At 55.7% G+C, this 25,884-nt stretch overlaps 1 protein-coding gene, 1 long non-coding RNA gene and 2 other non-coding genes across 7 annotated transcripts; all 4 read right to left on the bottom strand.

Annotated features, from left to right (window-relative positions):
* Positions 1 to 733: 733 nt before the first annotated feature.
* Positions 734 to 4,618, bottom strand: LOC101708195 (uncharacterized). The gene is made up of 4 exons (XR_205434.3): positions 4,466 to 4,618; positions 3,618 to 3,680; positions 1,950 to 2,021; positions 734 to 1,200 (listed from the first exon to the last, which is right to left on the bottom strand). It is a non-coding gene; the product is annotated as an uncharacterized LOC101708195 (long non-coding RNA).
* LOC147826022 (small nucleolar RNA SNORA43) lies at positions 1,750 to 1,884 on the bottom strand. Its single transcript, XR_015439900.1, has one exon. It is a non-coding gene; the product is annotated as a small nucleolar RNA SNORA43 (small nucleolar RNA).
* On the bottom strand, positions 3,388 to 3,519 carry LOC147826023 (small nucleolar RNA SNORA17). The gene has a single exon (XR_015439903.1). It is a non-coding gene; the product is annotated as a small nucleolar RNA SNORA17 (small nucleolar RNA).
* Positions 4,619 to 9,772: 5,154 nt separating the features above from the next.
* Positions 9,773 to 14,547, bottom strand: LOC101708422 (von Ebner gland protein 1-like). Of its 4 annotated transcripts, none has more exons than XM_087182697.1 (7): positions 14,163 to 14,547; positions 13,650 to 13,789; positions 12,561 to 12,631; positions 11,980 to 12,090; positions 11,290 to 11,391; positions 11,100 to 11,126; positions 10,334 to 10,462 (listed from the first exon to the last, which is right to left on the bottom strand). In XM_087182697.1, exons 1-6 carry the CDS (start codon positions 14,250 to 14,252, stop codon positions 11,101 to 11,103), a joined length of 540 nt encoding a protein of 179 aa, XP_087038823.1. In that variant the 5' UTR covers positions 14,253 to 14,547; the 3' UTR covers positions 10,334 to 10,462; position 11,100. The 4 variants fall into 4 exon arrangements, 3 of the variants coding, with proteins under 3 accessions (XP_021117395.2, XP_087038823.1, XP_004849001.2); XM_004848944.4 differs by having other exon boundaries at positions 11,100 to 11,129; XM_021261736.2 differs by having other exon boundaries at positions 9,773 to 10,462; positions 11,100 to 11,391.
* Positions 14,548 to 25,884: the final 11,337 nt, after the last annotated feature.

Here is a 25,884-nt window from a genome sequence, read left to right on the forward strand (position 1 = left end):
TTGGTGCCTGGGTCCAAGGCTCTTCTAAGAGAGCAAGCCAGAGCTCACCTCAAACTTCCGGCCATACCTGAGCAACCGGTGGATGGCCCAGGGCCATCACGCTGACACATCCCTGTCCCTTTTTCATTTCTGACATGGTCTCACCAAGTCACTAAGTGGCCCAGGCTTGGCTCCAACTTTCCACGCTCCTGCCTCAGCCTCCCAGTGCTAGATTCAAGGTGTCTGGCTCCCTTCTTTGTGCTGGCAGAGATTTGACCTGGGGCCTCTCGTGTACTAGATGAGTGCTCTGCCACGGAGTTATATCCAGGCTCCTGTCACCTTTGGTTCTGAAGCAGCTGTGAGCGGGCTTGAGGTACAAGTCTGATACAGAGAAGCGTGCTAATACTGAGGCAGTGAAAGGTTTATGCAAGAACTGGGCACAGTGGCACACACCTGTCATCCCAGCACCAACGAGGCTGAGGCAGGACTGCCTGGACTACACAAGTGAGTTCAAAGGTAGCATGAACATAGCCAGACCCTGTCTAAAAGAAAAGCCAAACTGATTCTAGGTAACGGTTATCTGTAACTTCACTTTTCTGGGAAGTGGCCAAGTGACTGATGGAGCACCCACCCCCACCCCCACGGCTGGGTGTCCACACCTCTCGCCCAAGAGGACCCAGGCAGGAAGGGCCCTGCACCCCACGCGGGTCTCTTGTCTTTGCCAGCAGTGACCCTTCCAAGAAAGCACACCGAGTAAAGCTTTCAGTTCATTTTATTGTAATTTCTTTTTTTTCTGGTACCGGGGACGGAACTCAGGACCTTCTGCTTGTGAGGCAGGCGCGGTGCCACTGAGCTGAATCCCTGGCCCTTTAGTTCATTTTAATGTCTTTTGCTTAAGTTAGAACCCTTCCCAGGTTCCAACCACAACTTCCCCATGTTCTTTCTCATGACTGCACCTCACCCTCTACTTACAACTCATTCTTCCCTATTGTTTTTCCCATCTTAGGCAAGACAGTAACCAAAATCAGGATGATCCCAGTCAGTTAGCATAGGAACTGGGTGCAGCAGCCCAGAACAAGGCGGGCAGGCAGCACCCCGGGGCACTCTACCTAGAGACACGCTGAATGGCCACTCCCACTGGGTCCACTCCCGGAGCCACACCTGTGCCTGCCTTACAGGCCCTGAGGCGGGGGGCCAGACCTCTTCCTTCAGGGACTCCATCTGGAAGAGGAAGAGGGGTGGGATCAGCCCGGGGCTCACTGCTGCTTCCACCTGGATTCCAGGGAGTCCGCTCTGAGCACACAAACTGCACAGCGGGCTTCCTCAAGAGGATCCAGCAAGGTCTGGCAGCGCTGACTTTGGGGACCACATAACCTCCTGAGTGTGGCAGGTCACATAGCAGCAGGGCCCCCCCCCCCCGCCAGCCTCCAGCCAGCCAGGGAGGGGTAGTGACCCGTGGGGGCCCAGGATAGACTGCACAGCTGTTAGGAACCCGTGGGGCCCCTGGCCTCACCAACAGCACAAAACCAGCAGTGCCTCTGCTGTGTCAACCTCTCAAGGGTCTCAGTGTGGGTCCATTCCTGGGCAACCTCCCCTGCAGGAGCAAGGGCACCGGGCAGAACATGGTGGTTCTCGGGCCTCCCAGAAGGCCACTTCCAGGAAGGAGGGCTGGGAAGAGACCCTAGTCTGGCTCATCCACTGTCCTGAAAGCTGCCACACAGTGGGGCCCATGAGCACCCCTTAAAGCCCAGTGCACCTGCCGTCATTCAGAAATGTCAGGCTATAAACCATTCTTAGTGCTCACTGGTCTCCGAACACTGAGCGTAGAAATAGCCAGATGCTCTTTGCCCCGAAGTCACAGGAACAGAGTGGCTGTGCCTGTGGTGCTGGCAGGTCCAGGACCGCATCTGCAGGGCAGCCGTGCCCCAGAGCCAGCGGCGCACTGCAGGTCCACCTGCGTCTCTCCTTACCTTGATGGGTGCAGCTCACAGCTGGTTCCCCTGGCCAAGGATCACACCGAGCAAGTTCAGTCACTGTCCTTCCTGCATTAAATACCAACATATGAGCGCAGAGTGCCCCTTCCTTGCAGGTCTCTATCCTGAGACCTGCAGCAGAACCCTGAGACCAGACAGAAGCAGGCTGCACACACACCGTGTCTTTTCCTGTGTACACGCACTAGGGTCAGGTGTCACCTTTCACTACGGGGGACAGGACGGCTCCTCTGAGATGCCAGCATCACTACTCTTACATTTTGGAGCCACCAAGTAAAGTGAGGGGTGTTTGTCCACAGCCCCGTGGCACTGGCTAAACAAAGGGAGGCCTCGGGCCCAGGGGAGGAGGCACAAGAGGCTGTATCTTGCTACTCAGAACTTCCCTCCTAAGACCTCTGAACTGCAGCAATCTCAGGTAAGAGATGGGGAAGTGAAACTGCAGACAAGGGCGCAGCTGCTCCAGGAATGCATCCAGTAACCGAGCCAGATGCCAGCAGGCCCCTCCTCAGCCCTCTGCACCCAGAGGGTGCTGAGAAACCCGCCCTTTACAAGGTGAACAGTGCGAACTAAGCAATGCATTTCATTCTTCCTGTCCACACCTTTAAATGGCCCCAGCGGGCAGGCCAGAGAATCACACAGCACTGCGCTTGTGACCAGGGAGGCCACCAGAGATGTCTCCAGGCACACCCAGGGCTACCAGTGAGACTGTCTTCAAAACGAGGGAGAAAGGGTGACACATGGGGAGAAAAGGCATTGGGCTTTTCCATACCACCAGAGGGTGACCCCAAGGCCTCACAATGACCTACGCCCCCAGTGCATTTTAAAGTTTGAGACAAGGTCTAAGTTACCCAGGATAGGCTTGAACCTGCAATCCTCTACCTCAGCCACCCAGTGTTGGGACTACTGCGTGCGCCTGCATTGGGAGTAAGGCTCTGGGACTTTAAAAAGCTGCTTCTTCACACCCTGGCACCTTCACACACACCTAACCCTGTGGAAGCTGATGGAAGCTAGGTTTCAGTCACACATCTGTTTCCACAAGGAGTTTCTGGCTGTGCAATCCTGAAGTCTAACAAGGGGAGTCCCCGCATGAATCTTGACCACCCCAACAGCCCAGGCACTGCAGACTGGAGGTGCTGTTCTGCTGAGCCTCTGCCGGGGAAACTCTAGTTCCCTCATTATTTCCACTCAGTGAAACAAATGACTCACCTCCTAGGACCTTTTAAAGAGCACTGCTTTCTATGGTTTTCATCAAGGCAACCTAACAAACCCTGTCCCTGCAGGTGACCGTCTGTCTTCTGTCTATCCCCTGCTATGAAAGCGCAGGACTGTCATGTGACTGAGGGTCACCGAGAGAAGATGGCCTCACCACAGAGCTTCATGTGGCTGGCAAGCACACAGCACCCTGCAGGGCACTGTCAGTGTCAGGCTACTAATCATTCAAGCGTTCACAGGTCAGGACGCTGAGCGTAGACATAGCCTCAATTCTCTCTGCCACCTAATGACGCAGGTGTGACACGGCAGCCACGCCTGCAACGCCTCGAGGGGCAGGATCTGCAGGCTGAAGACCCAGGAGTCCAGACCCCCACTTAGGTTGTCACAGTTTGTGTGCGGGGGGGGGGGGGGGGGGGGACCTGCTCCAGCACCAACCTGTCAACTTACGGAAGACTCAGCATGTCCTCACAGGGACCCAGTTTCCAGCAGGCAAACTCCCTAGGGAAAAAACATCCTTTATTCAGATCTCCACAAGACCATACCCACCACAGCCAGCTGCTGGGAACAGACTACTTTGCTGCACATGGTCTCCCAGTAGCAAGAACTGCTTCTGGCTACAAGGGGCCTTCTAAAAAGATCCAGCCCACGTTGCTCCCTCCCCTTTCTCCCCGAGTGTAAATCTGTGTCCCAGTTTACTACCACAGAATCCTGGCTGGCATAACCCGCTGCCTGTAACCAGGACCCTATGGGAGAGTAAAACATCCCACCCCAAATACCCCAAATATTTGGAGAAAGTAGCTCTGAGAAGCCATCCTTTGTGAAGAGAAATCCAGTCCACATCGCCCACGTTACTGAAATAAGCACCGAATGCACACACAGCTTTGCTTTTCCTAACCCCCGCTTCTGCCTTAGAGGCTGGGGGTGACACCTGACAGCGATGACCAAGGGTGGCTCCACCTGTACCCCGAGACAAACCTCGCTCGCCATGCCCCACGGTCGGGGCCGGCTCCATTCTGCCCAGAAGCCCAAACCCACCCCCTTTTTCGGCTTTTTGAGACAGACTCATGCAGTGTAACCCAGGCCGGCCTGAACTCGGGGGATCCTCCCGCCTCAGCCTTCCGGTGCTGGCGGTGCTGGCACTGCAGGCGTGCGCCTCCACGCCCGGCTCCCAAAACAATTTGCATGACTTTTATCAGCTTATCACATAAATAGATTTATCGACGCTTTCCAGGGGCAAGGGTCAGTTACTCCTAGCCCTCCAGGCTCACCACGCCCAGGCTCACCTCCTCAGGAGCGCGGGGCCTGTCTCCGCCGCGGGGCACGAAGACCGCTCACCGCCAAATCGCCGCCAGCCCTCCATGGCCGCCGAGAGGACGCGCGGGACCTCGCCGCACCCTTTATAGCATTTCGGACGGCGGCCCGAGAGGGACATGCCCCGTCGCGCTAGCGCCCTCTATCGGCCAGCCGCGCGTCGCCAGCACACAGCCCATGTGCGCGGCCGAAAGGGTCCCAGTTTTGCTTCCCGGCAGCCGCAATCTCAGGAAAGCGGGTGGGGCGGAGCCTGCGTCCTGCTTCCCACGGACGGCCGGAGCCCCGCCAGCCCTTCAGGCCTTCCTGCCTTGCTTCCTTCGCGGCCTCCCCAGAGCCATCTGTGGCCAACCCGTGTGCCAGCGGCGGGGACAATGATGCTTGCCTTCTCTTTTACGCCTGTCCCCAAGTGCGTGGGCCTGGACGTTTCTAAACCACTTGGGCATCTTTCTGTCCATGGACTAGGACCCGTCGGTAGCCTCTGCCCTGGCAGAATGGGAGCCACACGGTTCACCCACTCCTGCGTGGCCTCTAGCACACCTCAGGTGCCCAGTGCGTGCTGAGGTGCCTGGGCAGGTGGGGGTGACCCATGGGTGACCCTTGTGCTCAGAGCTTTTTGTCTGTTCCAAGACCTTAGTCTCCACAGTACCTGGGAGCGTGGTGGGCAGAGGAATCGAGGTCTCAGAATGAAGAAATAAGCCCTGGTCACACAGTTTGCACTGGAAAAGGCAAGGTCGAGGCAGGGACATTGGCTCTGGACCAGGAGATAGCAAGTCTGGGCCACAGAAGCCAGGCAAAGTCTGCAGTGCCCTGTCCCAAGCCCACCCTGGGCCACTCACCATCCACAGCGTGACAGATGTGGGCAACAGAATGCAGCAGCGAGGCAAGGCTTCTCCTTCCTCAGCCCATTCCCTGGGCCCACAGGCAGAGGCCAGGGATGCCCTGGTACTGGGGCTGCGCTGTTGCTGGCTCTGGCTCAGCACTGCTTTCAGAGCGGACATGAACGAGGGCAGGGCCACAGCCACAGAGGTGAAAAGCTGCAAGAGCACCTGGCTTTCCTGCCTTTCCACAGGCAGGAAACACCCCTTCGCCTCACCCGTGGCTCCTGGCTGGCTTCAGGCCCAGATCTAGCTCCAGCTCTAGAATCAGCACCTGCTGCACAACCAGTTTCAGAGTTACACCAGTGCCAGGCCCACAGCTGGAACCAGCAGCATGATCCAAGGACACACCGCTAGGTACTGGCATCAGCACCTGAGCTCGATTCTGTGCCAGAACCTGCTCCTCCTGCACCAGGCCTGACCTCTGGGCAGCTCTGGCGCTGTCTCTAGGGCCAGAGCGGGATCAGTCCAGGACAGCTGTGGCACAGACTCCAGGTGCAGAGGTGGCGTTGTTACCAACTGCTGTGCTGGCTCCAGAGTTAGAGACAACACCCACTCTAGAGACCACACCAACTGCAGCAAGGCCTCTAGCACGTGCCACAAGCCCACTTGTGACTCGCTCCTCCAGAAGCCTCAGCGTCAGCTTGAGCACTGACTCCACATCCAGAACCTGTTTCACTACTGTTTCCAGAGCTAGAGCCAGCACAGGATCCAGAGCCACCGAGAGCCACGGAACTAGCCCAGCACCACCCTCGGACTGGAAGCGGCCCGGGAAACCCCTCTGGAGCTGGCGCCACAAGCATAGTGAGATTGGCCCCAGTGCCAGCCTCACCCAGAATGAGTGAGGAAATGGCCACCTCTGTTTCCTAAAGAGCTCCAGAAGAGTCACTGCTATGCCCGCTTTACCTACCTGGGCAAGTTCACCAATATGGCCTAACCAGTGTAGGCTTTTCTTGCTGAGAGCTACAGAATTCTGGATTTGAAGCAGTCTTTTTCCTTGTTATAAACTTCATTGTTCAGGGTTGTCCAGAGACACAGGACCAATAAACCATACACAGAAAGACAGCTTTAGTGGGTAGATGACAAATAGATGGACAGAGACAGACAAGTGACAGGTAGTTGATAGGTGAAAGGTAGGTTGGGCCAGGGATTTAGCTCAGTGGTTCCACTGCCTGCCTGGGAAGCTCAAGGACCAGAGTTCGATCCCCGGTACCAAAAAAAAAAAAAAAAGAAATGGGGGATTGAGAGATTTATTTTGAAGAACTGACCCTTACTGTCAGGAGGCTGGGAAGCCCCAGTACCTGCAAGGTCAACAGCAGACTAAAGGCCCAGGGCTGAAGGATGTGGCTGCTGGGGCTCATGGCAGCTAAAGGCAGAATCCCCTCTCCTCAGGGGATTTAGTCATCTTTACTCCCTGACTGGCCCTCACTGGGTAGACACCTGTGGGCACCTTTCAGGGTGGTGGTAGATGGCTTTGTCCTGGGAGGGTCTGGGGTATGTGGGGCTTCAGCAGGGCTCCATACACACAAACACAGGTGTGCAGTCCTCACGGGCTCCATGTCATTGTTCACAGTCCACCCCTGCCTGGGGGAAAACCATACCAGTCCTTGGAGTCCTTTTAAAACCGTCATGCTGCCAGGTGTGTGGCATACGCCTGTGGTCCCCGTTATGCAGGAGGCTGGGAGGGGTCACAAGTTCCAGGCCAGCCTGGGCAACCTACTGAGACCTTGTCTCATAAAAACAAAGGAACAAGGGCCGGGAATTTAGCTCAGTGGTTGGGGCGCCTGCCTCGAAAGAGCAAGGCCCCGAATTTGATCCCCAGTACCAAAAAAATGCCAAACAAACAAAGGAACAAACAAAATACACATGTATAATACTGTAATTTTAAAAAGGGGCAGGGATTTAGCTCAGGGGCACTGTGCCTGCCTTGCAAGCACAAGGTCCTGAGTTCAATCCCAGGTACCTGAAGAAAAGGGGGGAGGGGGTGGAGATGTAGCTCAGTGCCAAGGCCTAGGTTCAATTCCCAGTGCTACCAAACAACCAAACACACCCACAGAAAACCCCAAATAACAACAACACCAAAAAAATCTCATGGCTTTAAGCATCTTAAATAGACTAAAAACCCTCCTGAGCATTTACTCCTGATCTTCAAATTCTGCATTGTGTTTTTTGTTCTGTTGTTGTTTTTGACAAGGTCTCGCTATATAGTTCAGGCTGATCTTGAACTCACTCTGTAGCCTAGGTTGGCCTCCCGCCTCACCCTCTCGAGTACTGGAATTACAGGTGTGCACCACCATGCCTGGCTGCACTGTGCATGTCCATGAGGTGTGACAGGATGCCGTGGCATGCTGTTATGTGTCCTTTGCCTTCGTGCCACTCCAGGAGGGGGCAGCTGTCCCGTCTCACAGATGAGGACATCGAGGCTCGAGTGGGAACAGCTTTCCAGGGAAGCACGTGCTGCCTGACCTCAGAGCCCATGTTTCCAACCATCGGGGACCCTGCCCTCGGCAGGGCAGAGCCCCCCAGTGGCCTGGATCCCCCATCTGCCTGGTCAAGCCGGGAGCTTCACTGCCTGCCTTCTAGGACCCACAGACTCTGGGTCAGCTTAGCAGCTGCTGGCTGCATGACTTGGTGAGGTTCAGACCCCACAACAGAACGTCCTCCCAGACTGGGGTCTACCCCTGTGAAGTCTCCTCGAGGTTCCCACCTCGTCCTTGCCTCTGGCCAAATGCTGGCCCCCAGTGCCTCCTCCTCTGAGGAAGCCCAGCAGTGATGCCTGTGCCCTTGGCCGAGGACAGACTGTGCAGAGCCCCTGATGAGGCCAAAGGGCTCCTGTTCCAAAGGGCCTAGGACCCAGATGCCAGCTTGACCCGACCTTGACCATCCTGCCCACATATGCTCATGCCATGCCCTCTCTGCTCTCCAGTCCTGGAGGCTTTCAGGAGTCCCAGCTCCTCCTGAGTGCTGCCAGCTAAGGACAGGGCTCAGAGGGCCAGGCCAAGGCAAGCTGGGAGCAGGCATCCTCGACACCCGGGGCAAGGCCTTTCTCTGGGCCCCTTTCCTCCTCAGGCCAAGATCCTGCTTTGGGTCAACGCTGGGATGAACTGGTGGCTGGCTCTCCTCCACTCCCTGGGCCTCCTTCTCTCTTGCCTGAGGTGAGGACAGGCTGTCAGGGCACTGTTCTGGAGTGCAGTGGGCAGAGCCTCCACAGCATGGAGCACAGCGGTCATAGCGCCCTGTCCTGACCCCCTGGCAGCCTCCTGTCCTGGGGAGGGCTCTTCCCTGATGTTCCTGCCCTGCGCCCCCCACACCCTGCCACCTCCTCCCATGCCATTCTGCGATGCATGTGCCTCGGGGACAACAGAATCCACGAGCCTGGGAGAGAAGCCACTGGGCCCACCCAAGGGTGCTTGTGGCCAGGATTCACAGGGGTAGACAGCAACCCTGGGCACCTGGGGCTCCTAGGTTAGGAAGGTGTAGAGGAGGAGAAGTTCAGGACTCTGAGGCCAGCTGGAGCTGCCACCCACCCTGCCTGGCCCTGGGCTGAGCCTCTTTCTGATGAGAGGATGCCTGGGGAGCCCCTGGGAGAACACCAGCTACCTGGGGAAACAGAGAGCTGCATTGCAGCTCAACCCAGGGAAAGGCCTTGCAGGGGGTGAGCATCCAAGCCTGTTCGGCCCAGGAAGGAGGGCTGGGGCCCACACTGGGCTCCGACCTCGGACCGCATCCTGAGGGTGGCGAAGGAGAGGATCCAGCACTGTGTAACCAGGGCTTTCGTGCTGTCCCCGGACAGATGGCCCAGGATGGCTGTGACCTGGAAGTGTGGGGGCTGAAGTCCTCACTGCCAGGGCTTTCCTGCAGTTGCTAGCAGGGGTGGCATGCTGACCTTGGGGATAAAGGCCTCAGGGTCCTAGTCCCTCCCTGATTGCTGCCCTGTCCTTGTCCCGGAGAGTCCTCAGAGACGAGGCGGCTGCCTGGTGCTGAGAGAGGCCTCAGGTGTCTTCGGAGCTGCAGTTCCTACGCTCACTGGCTACAGAGGTAGTGGCTGGTCTCCCGGTCAATGGGCCACCGCTGGGCAAGTATGACGGGTGCCATGTCCCACTGAGACGCCTCTGCGACCCTCTCACTCCTGTGGGCATTCTGCCTGGCTGGGCACACCAGGACGAGCCTGCCTGTCGCCTGGACATAAGGGCCACGGGGCTAGAGGCTGGGCCACGGCTGACACCCCTGTCTCCTTCTAAAGTCCAGCCCCTGGCTTTGGTCCACGCTGGCCAGGAGCTGGAGTCCAAGAGATGTGGACACAGGCTACAGGGACTTTCCATCCACAGGCGCACAACCCGAGGGCCAACACGGCCACGGTGGAAACCGCGCCCCCCTGAGCCTGCCAGTGGGACAGGGGCAGACTGGCCTTGCACCCTTCTGGGTCCAGCTGCGTGTCGGGGGCGGGGTTACTGGAGGGCGTGGCCGAGAGGGCCTATGAGGTGTCGGGGGTGGGGCTACGAGAGAAGCGCCGCCTCATGGTCCCAGCCGCTGCGGGCTTGCGGGGCACGATTGGGAAGGTGAGGACGGCCCCGCAGGTCCCGGGCCTGGCGCGGGCTCCACAGGCCTCTGCTATTGTTAAAAGCTACTGGGGCCGGGGGTTTAGCTCAGTGGCACCGCGCCTGCCTCGCAAGCGCAAGGTCCTGAGTTCGATTCCCGGTACCAAATAAAAAGAAAAAGCTACTGGGGCGACTCCAGCACGGGGCCAGGGGAAGAGATTCCTGGTCTGTCCTTCCAGAACTGTCCGGGGCGACGCCCCCATTGCCACCCCAGCGCTGGGCCCCGTTCGCCCTGGCCAGCAGCACCCGCAGGAGACCGGGACGCGCTGGACCCTCGGGTCCTTTCCGCCCACTTCCCCGTCCGCTCCCCTCTCAGAAGTCCCCCTGGGGCTCCCCGGACCCCACAGACAGGAAGGAAGAGTCCGGGAGCGGCTGAAGCTGTTTATTCCGGAACGGGAGAGGGGCGCGGGGAGGCAGGCGGCGGGGCTGGCCGGTGTGTGTCGCGGGGGGGCTCCGGTGGGGCCGCCACGGCCGCTTCAGAGCCCGGCTCTCCGGCCTGGAAAGGAGGGGAGGTCAGCGAGGCCAGGAGGGAGGCCAGGGAGCTGCGGGGGTGACGCCGGGAGGCCAGGGCCGCCCCGGCCTGTCCCGGGGAGCGGGGCAGAGGGAAGAGGGGGCTCGGCCCGCAGAGCTCCACACTCGCGGGGAAGAGGGGAAGGTGACTTCCGCCAGTCACCTGGGGACAAGGGAAGGACCGGGCGCCTTGGCGTCTGCTCTGCCGCGCCTGCGCAGTGAGCGTGGGCAGGCTCGGAGCCTCCACTCTCCCAGCACCAGGCGGCTTGAGGGCCCCGGAGCTCCAAGGCCGCAGCCGTGGCTGCCGCGTGACTTTAAGGCAACTCGGGGTCAACAGAGTCACGGGGACCACTGAGGACCAGGGGTCTGAGGAGGAACTTTCCACCTGGCCACCGGAGGGCATAAGGATGCTGGGGACAAGGGCCAGGGACTGTCAGCAGCCCGGCCACCGGAGCGGCATCCCGGGAGGAAGCGGAAGCCATGCCGAGGGCCGCGGGCCAGGAGCAGGTCCGCCCTTCCGGCCAGGAGGGGCCTCTCCTGCCAGACAGGACCTGGAGGTGAGGTGGCCCACGAGGGACGTCGCAGCCACGCCGGAGGGACTCGGGAGTGTCCCTGAGACTCACCCTAGGCGCTTCCTGGAGAGCAGGCTTCTGCTGAAGAGAGAAAACCAGGGTTGGGGCCCCGGGAATTCCACAGGACCCCGGGAGCCTCTGTCAGCCAGCATCTCCCGGGCCCCAGCGAGGAGACCCAGAGCCAGCTGCGCCTGGCCCGTCCTCAGTGACCCCGGGGCGGGCAGCGCGGTGCCCTTCCTACCCCTCTGCTTGGGGATGGAGATGCTGTCTGTCTTGAGGCCTCTGGCCTCCACCACCTTCTCAAACTCCTCCAGGGCTTCCTGGTTGACTTCCGGGTCTCTGCCTGCGGGTGAGGCCAGGGCAAGACAGCACTGTGAGCCGCAGAGTGGGGCCTGCGGGCACCTCCGCCCCAGCCTGGAGGATGGCAGCTCTGGCTGGGGAGGGACCTGGTCAACCCCTGGGGGCTTGAGCTGGAGGCTGGGGCGGAGAGCCTGGGTAGGATGGGAACACGAGGTGCTGCAGGGCCTGCCAGGCACGGACCAGGACCAGCGCCCCTGGAGGGGACCCAGGCCCCCTGCTGCTCCACACTCACACACCTGCTGGGGAGGAGCTCAAGACCCAAGCCTTGCCTTTGGGTAGGAACCACACTGAGGCCGGTGTCTGCTCGGGTCACTTTCAGCGCAGGCTTCTCTTCCCAAACCTGTCCCACCCACTGCTGGAACCGAGCTCCTGGATGACACCGCAGTTTCTGCCCATTGGTCCTTGGCTCATGCTGTGACATCTGTGACATCTGTCTCCCTGTGCCCATAGCAGCTCATCCTTCCCATGGCAGGGACCTAGACCTGGCAATCTCCCATCCTGAGCTGTGTGGTGGGGGTAGAGCCCCCAAGGACACTGCCCATGGTGGACACCACCGGACGATGCGACTCACCCATGAGAGTCACTGTCCGGATCACATGGCTGTCCCACTTGCTCTCACTGTAGAGGGTGTAGTGGTCCTGCACACCCGTCGTGATGATGTGTACCACTTGCTTGCCCTCGTCTAAGGAGGACAGTGGCAGTCCTGAATAAGCCACTGACCCTTCACAAGCCCCCAAGACAGCCCAGCCCCCAGCCTGGCCACCCCCTTGGCTGCCCTCCTGCCAGGCTGCCCAGTGCTCCTGACCCAGGTTCCCTACCAGGGCTATGAGGTTTGCAGAGGTTGGAGCTGCGGCAGCTTAGCCCTTGCCAGTGGAGTACAGCTGACCCCTACTGGGGGCTGGGCCACTACCAGCAGGAAATTGTTGGGCAGTCCAGGCCCCCCTGGGGACAGATTTCCCCCCCTCAGCTGCTGTGGCATTTATGGTCAGGTGTTTGGACTTTAAGACAAACTGGCCAGTGAGAGGGGAGGGTGGGCACATAATAGGGTCAGAGGAGAGAAAAGATCTGAGCCCAAAGGCCACCTGGGAGGTGCCAGCTGCCCCACTGCTCCTGTGCATGGTCGACACAGCTCTGGGAGGCCCTGGGACTCACAGGCTGTGTATTTGCCCGGCTCGTCTGTTTTCTCCAGGATGACACTGATCTCCTGACACTGACCTCCAATCCTGGAAAACAGAAGCTGTGTGGGCCACACAGGTGCCACCCCCTCTCACAGCAGCCCTGTCTGTGCCCTCCAGGTGCCCTGGGTCCAGGATGAGCCCAAGGAGGAGCGGCCTCGCTGCCTCTCGAGTCCAGGCTCCAGCCAGGTCCTCCGTGTTCCCCGTGGCAGCCCCTGTGTCATGCGGTGTCCACACTTCCTGCTCGCTACCAGAAGGAACCTGGCTGTGTGGTCTGCAGATGTCATCTGTGGCCACCAGCCAGTGCCCTAACCTCCCCCTGCCCAGTTCTGTCAGCTGGCCTCTGTCTCTGGAGACATTCAGGGACCGGCCTCATGTCCACTGTCACCTGGACCACTGAGGGAAGCCTTCAGGTGGAGGATTTCGGGGACAAAGGAAGTGCAAACTCCAAGGTCATTGGCTGCCTCATGGCCGGTTCCCAGGACGGGAGCACAGACAGATGTCAGGCAGGTGGGAGCCTCAGAGATGTGAGACAAGACGTAAACACGTGAGCTGGGCAGATCTGAGCTGCACTGGAGGGAGCCAGAGAGAAGTGGGGGCAGCACACAGCTGTGAGATGCAGAGGCACGAGCCACGCAGATGGGAGCCACGCGGGTGGGAATAAACTGTGGGAGCCGCATGGGTGGAATTCACGCAGGCGGGAGATGCATGGGGATTTTAAGGCCTCTCTGCAGGGCCTGGCCATGCAAACCCTTCCCTGCTGGTCTGCACAGCAGGAATTTCCTAGGAGGGGTTCAGGCTGGAGTCTGAGGGACCCCTCTCACCCAGCTGTGACCCGGGGCTGGGAGCGAAACACCTGACCAGAAAGAGTCTGTGCGTCTGTGCGGCGGACAGCGGCCTCTCTCAGGGGACAGATGGGCACTGCCCGTGCGGCCCACGAGGTCTGCTCAGGGTTTCCTCTTCTCCCTGGGGTTCCCCCCAGAGGCACAGTGACCCCGAAAGCCCCAGGGGCTGAGAAGGGGCCCCCACCCTGGGCAGTGCGGCCGTGTGACCTTCTGACACTCACAGCACAGTGAACTTCAACTCCACGCTACCCCCCTCCAGGCTCTTGACCATGATGGGGGTCACAGACAGAGACTCATTCTTCCCCAGAATCTTCTTGTCAGAAGCCACAGCCTTCAGATACCACGTCCCCGTCCCTGACACCTGGAGAAGGCGCCTCTGTCAGCCTCAGCTGACCCCCGGGGCCCCTGCTCCCCTCATCTGCAGCCCCCAGACCCCACCTAGCCCCCCAAGGGCAGGGGACCTGGAGCAGCCCCACCACTCCCACCAGGCCCGCGGCGTGCTGGCTCCCAGGCCCTCGCTCCCGCTCTGGGGGAAGTGAAGTTGGGCCCCACCTCCCACCAGCCGTCTGCACCCCATGCCCATCCGCCCACATGCCTTCTGGCCCGTCTGACGCTCCCTCGGGCAGGGTTCAGGCCGAACCCTAAGTGAGGGGCTCCTTGGATGGGGGCGGATGGGGTCCCACCAGGCAGTCTCGCCTCTCCCTGCCCCACAGCCCCTGCCCCTCGGAGCTCACTTCCTGGTTCTCCTCCTCCACCCCCGGGAGGTCCTGGGCCCGCAGGGCAGCGAGGAGGCCGAGGCCGAAGGTCAGGATCAAGGTCTTCATCTTCAGGGTCTGCACTCCCGGTATCCAAGAGCTCACTGAGGCCGGAGAAGCTCTGCTGGGTCCTCACTCGGCCGGCCGCCCTTTATACAGCTCCGAGGGGTCCCAGGAACTCGGCAAGCAGGACCAACAGGTCCCTTCCTGGCTGCACACTCACACACCTACACCGGGGCCAGCTCTGCAGTGGAGCAGGAAAGTATCACACTTGCTGGAGCTGCTGAATCCAGCCAGTTACTCCCCAGAGGATGACAGGCCAGGGCCAGCGTCCAGAGGGGCAGCTTGCAGAGCCCGGCAGGAAGGGGCGCATGGGGTGCAGCCCCAGAGTGTGGAGCCCTGAGGGCGTGTGTGGGGAAGCTGGCCCTGAGGCCCACTGCACAGGCCCTCGCTGGTTGACTGATGTGTGCACTGCCACAGAGGGCTTGGTGGGAGTCAGAGCCCTGGGCTCTGGTCTCCGTGACCTTCCTGCGTCCCTTAAGCGCAGGTTCTCCTGGAGAAGACAGACCTGCTGTGTGGACAGGGGACGTAGGTTCACTGAGGCAGGGAGTGCCTGGGACACTTGCGCAGCAGCGGCAGCTCCGACAAAGGGAAAGCAAGATGGGGTGGGCTCACACAGACACCATGCATAGCTGAGCACACACGTGAGCACACGCGTGTACAAGAGATCGCAGTGGGCCAGGAGCACAGACTGGTGAAGGGGCTGCAGCCTACTCAGCCCAGGACCGGAGGCCATCAGAAGGCCAGGGACTCCTCTCCTGGGCACTGATGGGGGGGGGGGTCCCCTCTCCCCAGAGAGGAGGCTGAGCACCCCCTGCCACACCCCAGGGGCCCTGCTTGTCACAACTTAGTCAGGGCTGCAGGCCTGGGAAGGGGACATCAGAGACGACCCCCAGGGCAGGAGCTGGGACGGGCCATCCTGACGGTGGCTTCGCCTGTGAGCCCTCCGTGCTCATGTCGAAGTCGAGGCAAACACTGTTCTTGGCCATTTGGCTTGGATGTGATGGCCCATTTCTGTTCCTCTGGAGGGGACTGGAGAGCTCTCTCCCTGTACCTGTACCCCTGCCCAAACTAGGCCTGCAGGATTCCAGGATGAATGTCCTCCAGGAAAGGGTTTTCGTGCAGGTTTGTTTAAAATTTCACACCTGCTCTCTAAACAGTCCCATTGCTACCTGGCCCTGATGCTCGTGCTCCCCGACCTGCACAAGCTCCCTGGCCTCTGTGTACATGTGTGTGTGCCGGTGAGTGTGCACGTGTGCGTGGATGGCCCCAGGTGTGCCATGGCCCCCCGCACCTGTAAGTAGTGAAACCTTTATCTGTACCTCTCCTGATCACTGAGTGAGCTCTCTCCAGTGTAAGGGGAGGAACAGGGGAACGGATATGACCAAAATATATGCATTGAAACTGTTCTTTGTAAAGTTAATAGGCACTGATAAAATATTTTTCAAAAAAGGAACAGAGGCAGTGTGGGCAGGATGTTGCTCGGTGGTACAGCACTTGTGTGGCATGCGTGAGGCCCCAGGTTTGGTCCCCTACACTGTAAAAACAAAATGAAAACCACACGAGTAGAGTCAGTCTCCACCTGTATCCAGAAATAAGATGGTACCGAGAAGACCCGTCCGTGTGCAGCAGCTTCACAAACCAGAAAGAAACCCAGTCCTTGGAGAGGAGGCCAGCAGGCTCCTGTGGGGTTGCAACAGGGTCCGGAAGGAACATGTCTCGGTGCCAGCTGGAGAGAAGCCTGGCAGCCCCTCAGCCCCAGCACAGAGGAGACAGCTCCCAAACAGGTCACACAGCACACGGGCAAGGCCGGATGCACATCCCAGAGGAGGACGGCACACTACAGCTTTCCCGGAGCTGCAGTGGGCCCAGGTCCCTTGGGCCCCCAGGGAGGCCCAGTCCCTGCAGGGAGCTGCTGAGTGTATGGCGGCGGGGGCAGGCTCCAGCCACAGCCCCGCCTGAGGGTCCCCTGCCCCCGCCCCCTCTACTGCTTTGGGGCACTGGGTTTTCAGTGCCATTGAAGAACATGAAAGTGACACACGGAACCGGGGAAAGAGGAATACGTGGTGTACTGGGGCTCCCCATCTCGTGTAAATGCAGACACAGGGCCAGCAGTCCGGGACACTGTCTCCATGACACCCATTTCCTAATCCTGACACCAGTTCTGGGAACAGACGTGAGAACGAGCAGAACCAGGCACCCACTCCAGACTTAGAAAATCTGCAGTTTCATGTACTTGCTTCTGGTGGCACATTGGTGGCTTCCCAGTGTCCACTCCCTGCCATTCCCTTGCAGACCAGGGTCCTCGGGTACAATGACCTCCCTCCCAGCTCCAGGGAGTGTCCGGCTGCTCTACAGTGTCCATCCTCTGTCCGTGCCTGGTCGGAGTGGACAGGGCACCAGAAGAAACACTCAGAGAGCATCTGAGAGCCACAGCAAGAGTCCCACAGGGACAAACTCACCCTGGGGACCCTCGAGCAGAGCCCGGAAGCGCCCAGCTCCCGTTGACATCACGGAAGCCTGCCCAGCCTGGACCCCAGCCATGGAGCCAACGCCAGGCCAGGTGGACTCAGCGGGGGAGGCAAGCACTGTGCCCAGTGTGGGTGCCGGGGCAGCTGTGCTGTGGACAGTGGACAGGTGGGCTGACGTGGGTGTTGGGGAGGCAGGTGCTGGGCAGTGAGAAGTCAGGGCAGGTGTTGGGGGTCAGAACGGCCACCAGCCACCATCAGAGACACTGCCACGGCTGAGGTCCAGCCACAAGGAACCAGGCGCCTTGACAGCAACAGGATGTGTCTTGAAAACTGACCTTTCCAATAGGAGACGAAACATACGCATCTCACAGTGCGTGGGCTCTCAGGCCCAAGCAATTGTGTCCTCCACAGCAGCCATGGAAGCCAATGCTAATATCAGGGTCACGCTGGCTGCACCCGGCTGGGTGCTTCACGGGGAAGTGGGTGCCAGACAATGGGCGCTTCTCTGTTCATCCGTATCAGTGTCACGCTGGCTGCACCTGGCGTGGCCCCGCTGTGACAAAGCTGGGAGCTGGCTCACAGCCCCAGCCCTGCCTGCCAGCCAGGGTCCAGGCAAACCCCGACACTTCCGGGCCAGGCCACACCCAGGACCCTCAGGCCAGAGGATCCAGAGCTTCCTCAGTCACCCAGGCCCAACAGCACTCAGTGCCCGGCCCCCCTCAGCAGGCAACACGAGTTCTGAGCTTCAAGGAAAGTTTTTCTTAAAAATTCATAACAAATCTTGGGCCAGGGATTTAGCTCAGTGGTTTTGCTGCCTGCTGCGCAAGCACAAGGACCCGAGTTCGATCCCCAGTACCAAAAAACCCCCACCAAAACCCCCCAAAAATCATAACAAATCCAATTTATTATAATGCATTGGTTATTATTATTATTATTATTTTTGGTACTGGGGATTGAATTCGGGACCTTGCGCTTGCGAGGCAGGCGGCAGAATCACTGAGCTGCATCCCCGGCTGCATTGGTTATTTTTGGAGTGCTTGAGATGGGACCAAAGGCCACTCTCATGCTAGGCAAGTGCTCACCACTGAGCTACACCTGGCCCCGAATAAAGTATTGTAATTCAATGGAACTCAGTGATGCCAGGAGACGGAGAATCACAGAGACAGAACTGGAAGCAGAGGCCCTTTACAGGGTGACACCAACTCATGAATACAGAGGGGAAGACAGAATCACAACCTCATGAAATGAAGTGTGATTAGACAAAGATTAGCCAGAGACATAATTCACTGTCTGCTGCTGAGGAACAGATCACGGAAAACGTCAGGGCTTAACGGCCCCAATAATATGTGCACAGGGCTTGAGGGCATCTGCTCCCCTGCTGCAAGCTTTGCCTGAGGTGACTGACCTGGGCTGGAGAAGCCACGATGGCCTCCTTCACAGCAAAACACTGCCCAGTGATAACCCACAGGACCGGCCACACGTCCGCCCATGGGTGACTCCGTCACCCATAGTCCCCTTCCCTGCTGTCCCCAGGCTGAAAGAGCAGCAGGGACACCACCCTAAAATGGCAGAGACCAGGGGGCACCTGCCCTGTGGCAATATCCCAGCCTTCCCCAGCCCCAGAGAGCCAGGATGAACACAGCCAGCCCTCCTGGGCGTCCCCAGTTTCAGCCTCTTTGTTTCCAGTGATAGCTGCCTGCCTGTCCTGGACTCTGTGTCTTGAGGGGTCAGCCCTAACTTCAGTGCCCTGGAATTTCGACCAAGCAGTAGAATTGAACCTGGACCAATCAGTAATGTCAGATCAGCAAGCATGTAGTTCAAACCAATTTGGACCAATCAGCAGGCTCGAATAAGGACTAATCACAGGCTTGAATTTGGACCAATCACAAGGTTGAATTTGGACCAATCACAGTTCTGTGGCTGGTATATAAGCAATATTCCCCTGCTTCTGGTCTTAGTCTAGCAGGGCTTTATCCAGCAGGCCCGGTGCAGCTTCGAAAACCTTGATTAGCTAGAACCTGGCTCTGGTGGTCCTGAAAATGTATAGATTTAATTCTCTGGTAGCGTGGGTTTAGACAGTGCTGTAAGTCTTGAGTCAGAGCACCTGCTTAAAATCTTACATCTTAAAATCTTGTGGGCAGAACACCCACTTAAAAACAAAAAGAGATCTGTAAACAGCCCTGAAGAGCTCCAGAGACTGCTGCAGAGTGCCCTGCAGGTGCGTGACTTGTGTGTGAACCAAGCAAGAGAACAACTGGTTGAGGATGATACTGCGGGAGGGTGCTGCCTCCCTTCACTCCCCGTTGTGGGGTTCTGTTTAGGACCCATTGCTCCCTGGGGTTTCCCTGTTGATTTTCTTGCTCTCTACATTTCTTGACTGAATGTGTAACCTCAGGGTAGAAGGGACTTTGCAGATGGGACTCAGGTGAGGATCCTGAGGGGAGCGATTACCCTGGCCTGTGTGGGCAGCCCATGCAGTCACAGGGCTCAGCGTGGTGTCGTCACGGGGCTCAAGGTTGTGTTGGATAAGGGCAAAGCCTGGGCACAGTTGAGAGAAGCCTCGGCCCTCGCCGGACTGGAGGGGATGGGAGCCGGGAGCCAGCACCTCACAGCCTCCAGGGGCTGGAAAAGGCGGCGCGTTCTTCTCCACTGCCTCGAAGGAAACTGCCCTGCTGAACCCTGGCCATCAGCCGGAGAAACGCCACGAAGGGGAGGACCGAGCTGCGTGAACCTGTCTCTGTCCCGGCAGCAGCTGACCTGGGGCTCCCGGAGAGGAGCTGGGCAGGGGGAAGACACCTAGGCCCTGTGTGCCAGGTGGGGGTGTGTGTCCCTCCCCGGCCCCCAGGGGATGCACCTCCTCGGACTTCCTCCCCCAGCGCAGGGAGGTGAGGCTTGGGGTGACTCACCTTCTACCCCTCAGGAACGGGACCTTCGGCACACTTGTCCCCGCTTCTCCTAAACCCCGGCTTTCCCCCATCATCGCGTGCAGATGGCATTGCCTGTATTTGCCCAGTGGGGTTGTGGCATTTGGTCAATGGAAAGTGTGCCGTTGGGGGGACACAGCAGGCAGTGACTCCACAGTGACATCACGTGTTCAGAGCCCCATTAGAAGCAGGGCTTTGGGGGCCCCACTGGCACCTGTCCGCGTGTGCAGTGCCAAGGCCCATGAGGACCACAGGGCGATGGTCAGGCCTGGCCCTGTGCTCGGGTCGAGCCTGGCCCTGCTGTCGCCCCTAAACCTTGGCATCTGTCATCCCCACACATCGTCTCCCCAGCTTGGGCACATCCCCAGCCTACTCCGGCTCTCCTTACCCGACTCCGACATGGTGAGCACTTTCCACACCCGGGGCCCACCTGCCGCCCACCAGAGCCCACGGTCCTGCCATTTGCTCCCGAGGGAAAGCTCCTGGCCCCAGAGAGCACTGCACCCTGAGGCTGCGCCTCCTCGGGAGCTCCTGCCTGGTCCAGAGGCCCAGGTCAATGACCTCTGTCATCTTCATCTGGGGTGGCCTCTTCTCTCCAGGCTCCATGCTGCTCCCGACCAGCCCGGCTCCGCCACTCGGTGCCCCAGCTGGTGCAGATGGAAGACAGGGTCTTGCCCACCCCAGGCCCCCAGGTTGACCCTAGTCAGGCCGAGTGGGGCGAGGAGAGCACATCTGGTCAGGGCCTCACTGCAGCTGGAGAAGCTGATGAGCTCTTCTGAGCTGAAGGGGAAGGAAGTGAGACCGAGCCAAGGACACCAAGCGAGTGGGAAAGGGGGATCAGGCCACTCCTAGAACAAGGGGACCAGCTAGCTTTTACGGCTTTGCCAGGTTGGGCCAAAGTCCAGTATGTTTCCACGGGCCAGGGGCATGGTTCTAAGAGATTTCTTTTTCTTCATGTGAGACTTGGACCCCAGGCAGTCAGTCAGCCTGTCCCAGAGGCTGCTGACTTTTGGTGTAGCTGTGCTGCCATTCTGTACATGACATCCTGGCCTTGTGGTTTGGTCTGTGCCTAGGATGGGGCTGAAGGACCTTAGGTGCTCAGGCTGCTGCAGCTGCTGAAGGAGCACAGTGGGAGGGAGAAGAAAGAAAACACATGTCAGCTTGACCGGCAATTGGCGAGTCTTCAACAGACTGATCCCATGATGAAGGCAGCAAAATGAACAGACACATCATGAAGACACGGCACGAAGACACACACGCCAGTCACTCGTCAGACATTTGCAGGACCAAGGGAAGTCAGTGGTCAGCAAAGGGGGCCTTCAGGTGCCTGAGAAGTAACCTAGGCAACCGTTACCATAACCCACATGTCAGAGGTGTCATCTTCTCAAAGCAAGTGGGAAATAAATTCGGTATTACTGAGCTGGGTAAGCTCCAAAATTAGTGATTCTTAAGTCTTCTAAGAACAAGGGAAGCTAAAGGTTTATGTACTTAGACTTGTCTTGGTAAAATCTCATCATTTTGGGTAAACATTGTGCTTCTGCTGTTTTATCAGGATTTCATGACCGGTCTGTTTGAAAGAGCCCAGGGTTAGAGAGGCAGTGTGCTATGCCACAAAAGGTACTAAAGGTTACCGCATGCAGGGGTTTGTTTTGTTGTCCCAGATTTTGTACCACCATGGTGGTCCCTAACTGTCTCAAAAAGAGAAATCTACTGCATAAACCCTACCTCACACCCTACTGAAAACCAACTCAAAGTGAATTAGTAACTTAAACAAAGCAGCAAAACTAGAAAACAAGGGGATTTTTTTGACCTTGGATTTGGTGATGGATTCTTAGATTTGACCCCAAGAGCGCAAGCCATAAAAGAAAAACAGAAAAATCGAGGCCTCATCAACTTCTGTGGATCAAAGGATACTACCAAGAAAATCATGCCTGGCTTGCAAGCGCAAGATCCTGAGTTCCATCCCTGGCACCAAAAAAGAAAAAAAATCCCCACAGAATGGAAAAAATATTTGCAGACTATATTTCTGATAAGAGTCTAATATCCAGAATGTGTAAATTCTTACAGCTCATTTTGTATATAGGGAGGGGAAGAGGGGTCCGGGGGTATGGCAAGAAAAGAAGCAAGATATATCACGTACAGGCACAAATTCGCTATGATGAATGTGACCGTTATGTGTATCTATAATGTACCAATAAGTGTTTTGCTTCAAAAAAGTTCTTACAGCTCAGCAAAAATAAGTAAAAAAACTGGACAAAAGACTTGAATAGACCCCTCTCCAGGGAAGATATACAAATGGCCAATGAGCAAGTGGAAAGTTTTGTTTTTTTTAGTTTTCACTTTTTATTAGTCCATGTGTGTGGTACGTGATGTTTACACTCCTTGGGTGGAGTTTGTACATGCACATGACACATCTTAATTCCTTTTTACATCTTCTGCTCCCCTTTCTCCCCCTCCTTCCACCTCTTGATCCACTTCCCACTTGAAAAAGGTCTATCTTGGCTGGGGATTTAGCTCAGTGGTTTCGCCGCCTGCTGTGCAAGCGCAAGGACTCGAGTTCGATCCCTGGTACCCAAAACAACAAAAAATAAAAAAGGTCTATCTCCCTACTTCCTATTACCTATCTTATTTTGCTTTTTATTTATATTTTGGGGTTTTTAAAAGTTCGATTCCTGGGGCAGGGATTTAGCTCAGTGGATCTACCACCTGCCTTGCAAGCGCAAGGTCCCAAGTTCGATCCCCAGTACCAAAAAAAAAAAAAGTTCAATTCCTGGGTTGATGCTTGTACATTGCTTACGGCAGGTAGCTTTATTGCTAGTATTTATAACCCTTAGGAAATGACTACTTCTCAGAGGTGTCTTCCGGGTGTAGCTTGCTTTTGGGTTTTCAGTCTGTTGGAAGATTCTATCTCTTCAATTTATTGGAGATGAGAAGTTCCTGCCTATTTGGCCCAGCCCCTGATTGTTTGGCACTGGGCTATAGTATTGTTTATGACACTTAGGCAATCTCAGTCTTGGCACACCAGGAAGAACAACTGATTAGAACGATTGTGTCACCTTGGCTAATGTAGTACAGTCAGCAATAACAATAACATCAAACATAGCTTAGAAAATGACAAGCTGTGGTAACTATAAATTTGCCACCTTTAGCCAGGGATGGTGGCACATCTGTAATCCCAGAACTTGGGAGGCTGAGGCAGGAAGATCATCATGAGTTAGAGGCCAGCCTAGACTAAACAGTGAGTTCAAGGCCAGCCTGAATTACAGAGGGAGACTCTGTCTCAAAACAAACAAACAAAAATTGCCACCTTTTAAACTGTATGAACCAGATTTGTGGTTATATAACAAAATCTAAAACAAACTAGAAAATTGTATACCACAAATATGCCCCCAGTATGGCGATTCTATCCTCAGGGGAGAAAATTTAAAACGGGTTAAGGGGCAGGGGATTTAGCTCAGTGGTTCCAGCGCCTGCCTTGCAAGCTCAAGGTTCTGAGTTCGATCCCCGGTACCAAAATAAATAAATAAATAAAAGGGGTTAGGGGGCAAAATTGAGAAACAGAAGAAAAGGAAGAGATTAGAAGCAAGGCTGGAGGACAGAGGAAGATTACACAAACTTTGGGAAATTGGTGAAGAAGACAGGAGGAAAAGAGACAGAAGAAATAAAAACAAGAACACAACAATAAAAAACACTAGAAAAAATGTTCACACTTATATAAAAACAAGACTAACAATTGAGAAAAAAAACAATTGAGAAAAAAGAAAAGAAAAACAAAAACAAGAAAAAGAAAATAAGAAAAAAAAAGTCCGCTTCAAGGTGTGTCTCTGCTGTCACTGGTAGACAAAGTGGGCACACAGAGCTCAGATCCATGTTGGTTACTCCTGTGTTAGTTACTTCTCTCTCTCATTGCTGAGACAAAATACCCAACACTCAAAGTTAGAAGAGAAGGGGTTTATCTGGCTTACAGTTTGTAGAGGTTTCAGTCCATAATCAGCCAACTCAAAGGCAGGGATGACAAACGGGGATCACAGAGCAGAAACAACATGGTCCACACAAGGCAGAAAAGGAGAGACCTTAACAGTGTCTCCCCACCCCTTTTATCTTACTCTGACTACTTAGGGCAGGTAGCGCTCACACCCTTAATCCTAGTGCCCTTAAGCCTAGCACTGCCTCATGAATCAATTCCAGTTTCACACACTCTAGATCAAGCCTATGACCACATGAGGCTTTGGGAGGACATCAAGACCCAAACCATAACAACTCCCAACAAGCCAGCCATAGATTTACAGGGTAGTGGATAATGCTAGGAAGCCTGCCCCTTTAATTCTGGACCTCAGTGTGGTTTCTGGCTGTGAGGCTGGAACCCTATTTGTTTAGCCTGCAACACTCCGTGTGCCTCCTGCCAGCTTGAGCTTGGTTCTGCCTCACCCTGATGGATCCAGCCTGCAGCTGCTCTGAATTCTGAGCTCAGTTGGACCCTCTCCAGGATGGCTACCGGCCAATCCCCCTCTCCTGAGGGATGTCTGAACCCGAATAACTCACCAGCCACTGCAGTCTGGTGCATCCATTGCTCTGTTCCACTCATGAGTTTGTGTGTGGAGGCCTCTGGGGTCACCAGTAGTCACTGTGGGCACTGAGGCTCCAGCTACCCCGCCCACACAGTGAGTCAAGGCTCAGGGAGAAAGCACTGTTTGCTATCTCCTTCTTCTTCATTGAAATCTCTCTATTTGCACTTGTGGGCTTCAATTCTAACTTCAAATCCTTGCTGCATCCCAGGGACACACTTCTCTCCTTCTCTTCCTCACGTTGCTATATTCTAGCATCTGGGCACCAAATCTCAGAGAGGCTGTTTCTCTGCTGTTCACCACCCTGCCATTTTCCCTGAAGTCTCCACATTGGATTTTTTTTTTTCCACCTTGGAGTTTTGAAGACTCTGATACATACGTTTAAAATTTTTGTTAATAATTACAGATATTAAATCCATATTGAAATAATAGTTACTTTGGATATATCTGGTTAAATAGAATACATCAACAAAAAAGTTTTTTGAGACAGGGTCTCACTGCGTAGTTCAGGCTTGCTTTGGACTAAGTATGTTCCCAGGCTGGCCCTAAATTCATGGTGATCCTCCTGCGTCAGCCTCCCGAGTGCTGGAATTACAGGCATGTGCCACCCAGCAATCAATCTGGTTTTCTTATATAAGAGAAATCATGGAAGTTTGCCTGTCCAATTTATTTCACTTAACGTTATGGTATCAAGGTGCATCCATTTTCCTAACAATGACTCAGGTTTATCCTTCTTTAAGTTTATCCTTTTTCCCTGCAGCCTTGTCAATGTTTATTGTTATTTGATTTCTCGATGATGGCCATTCTTTCTGGAGACAGAATCTCAGTGTTGTCTTAATTTACATTTCTCTAATAGCCAGCAATCTTGATCATTTTTTGTTGTATTTGTTAGCCATTTGTACTTCTTCTGGGAAGTGTTTATTTCAATTGCCTCCTTTTTTGATTGAGTCTTTTCTCTTGGGGGTCTAATTTTTTAAGTTCTTTGTATAGGCTAGATATCAGTCCTCTGTCTGAGGAATAGATGGCAAATTTTTTTCCCATTCTGTAGGCTGTCTCTTAACTCTTTTGGTTGTTTGCTATGCAGAAGCTTTTTAATCTGATGTGATTCTATTTTTGATTCTTGGTATTTTTTCTTGTGCCATTGGGGTTTTGTTCAGAAGGTCTTGTTTATGTCTATGTCTTCAAGAGTTTTACCTATTTTATCTTCCAGCAGATTGTTTCTGTTTTAACATTTAGATCTGAGTCTAGATTCAGATAGGTGAGATATAAGTCTAGATTTAATCTTTTCCATGTGGATAGCCATTTTTTTAGCACCATCTATTAAAGAGGCTATCTTTCCTCAAATTAATGTTTTTAGCCTCTTTGTCAAAGATCAAATAGCTAAATGCGCCTGAGGTTGCTTTTGCATCCTCTATTCTGTTCCATGATACACATTTCTATTTTTGTGTCACTACCATGGTGTTTTTATCACTGTAGTTTTGTAATATAACTTGAGATCCAGGATTGTGAGGTCTCCAGCCATGCTCTTTTTGCCCAGGATTGGTTTTGCTATTCTAGGTCTCTTCTGGTTCCATGTGAATTTTAGAGTTGTTTTCTCTAGCTCTGTGAGGAATGCTGTTGGTATTTTGACTGGGATTGCATTAAATATGTATGCCAGTTTTGGAAGTATGGCCATTTTGAC

The sequence above is a fragment of the Heterocephalus glaber genome, unplaced genomic scaffold, assembly GCF_053883595.1.
Source record: "Heterocephalus glaber isolate CG9 unplaced genomic scaffold, H.glaber_assembly_v1.0 deba00001479, whole genome shotgun sequence".
Taxonomy (NCBI): Eukaryota; Metazoa; Chordata; class Mammalia; order Rodentia; family Bathyergidae; genus Heterocephalus; species Heterocephalus glaber.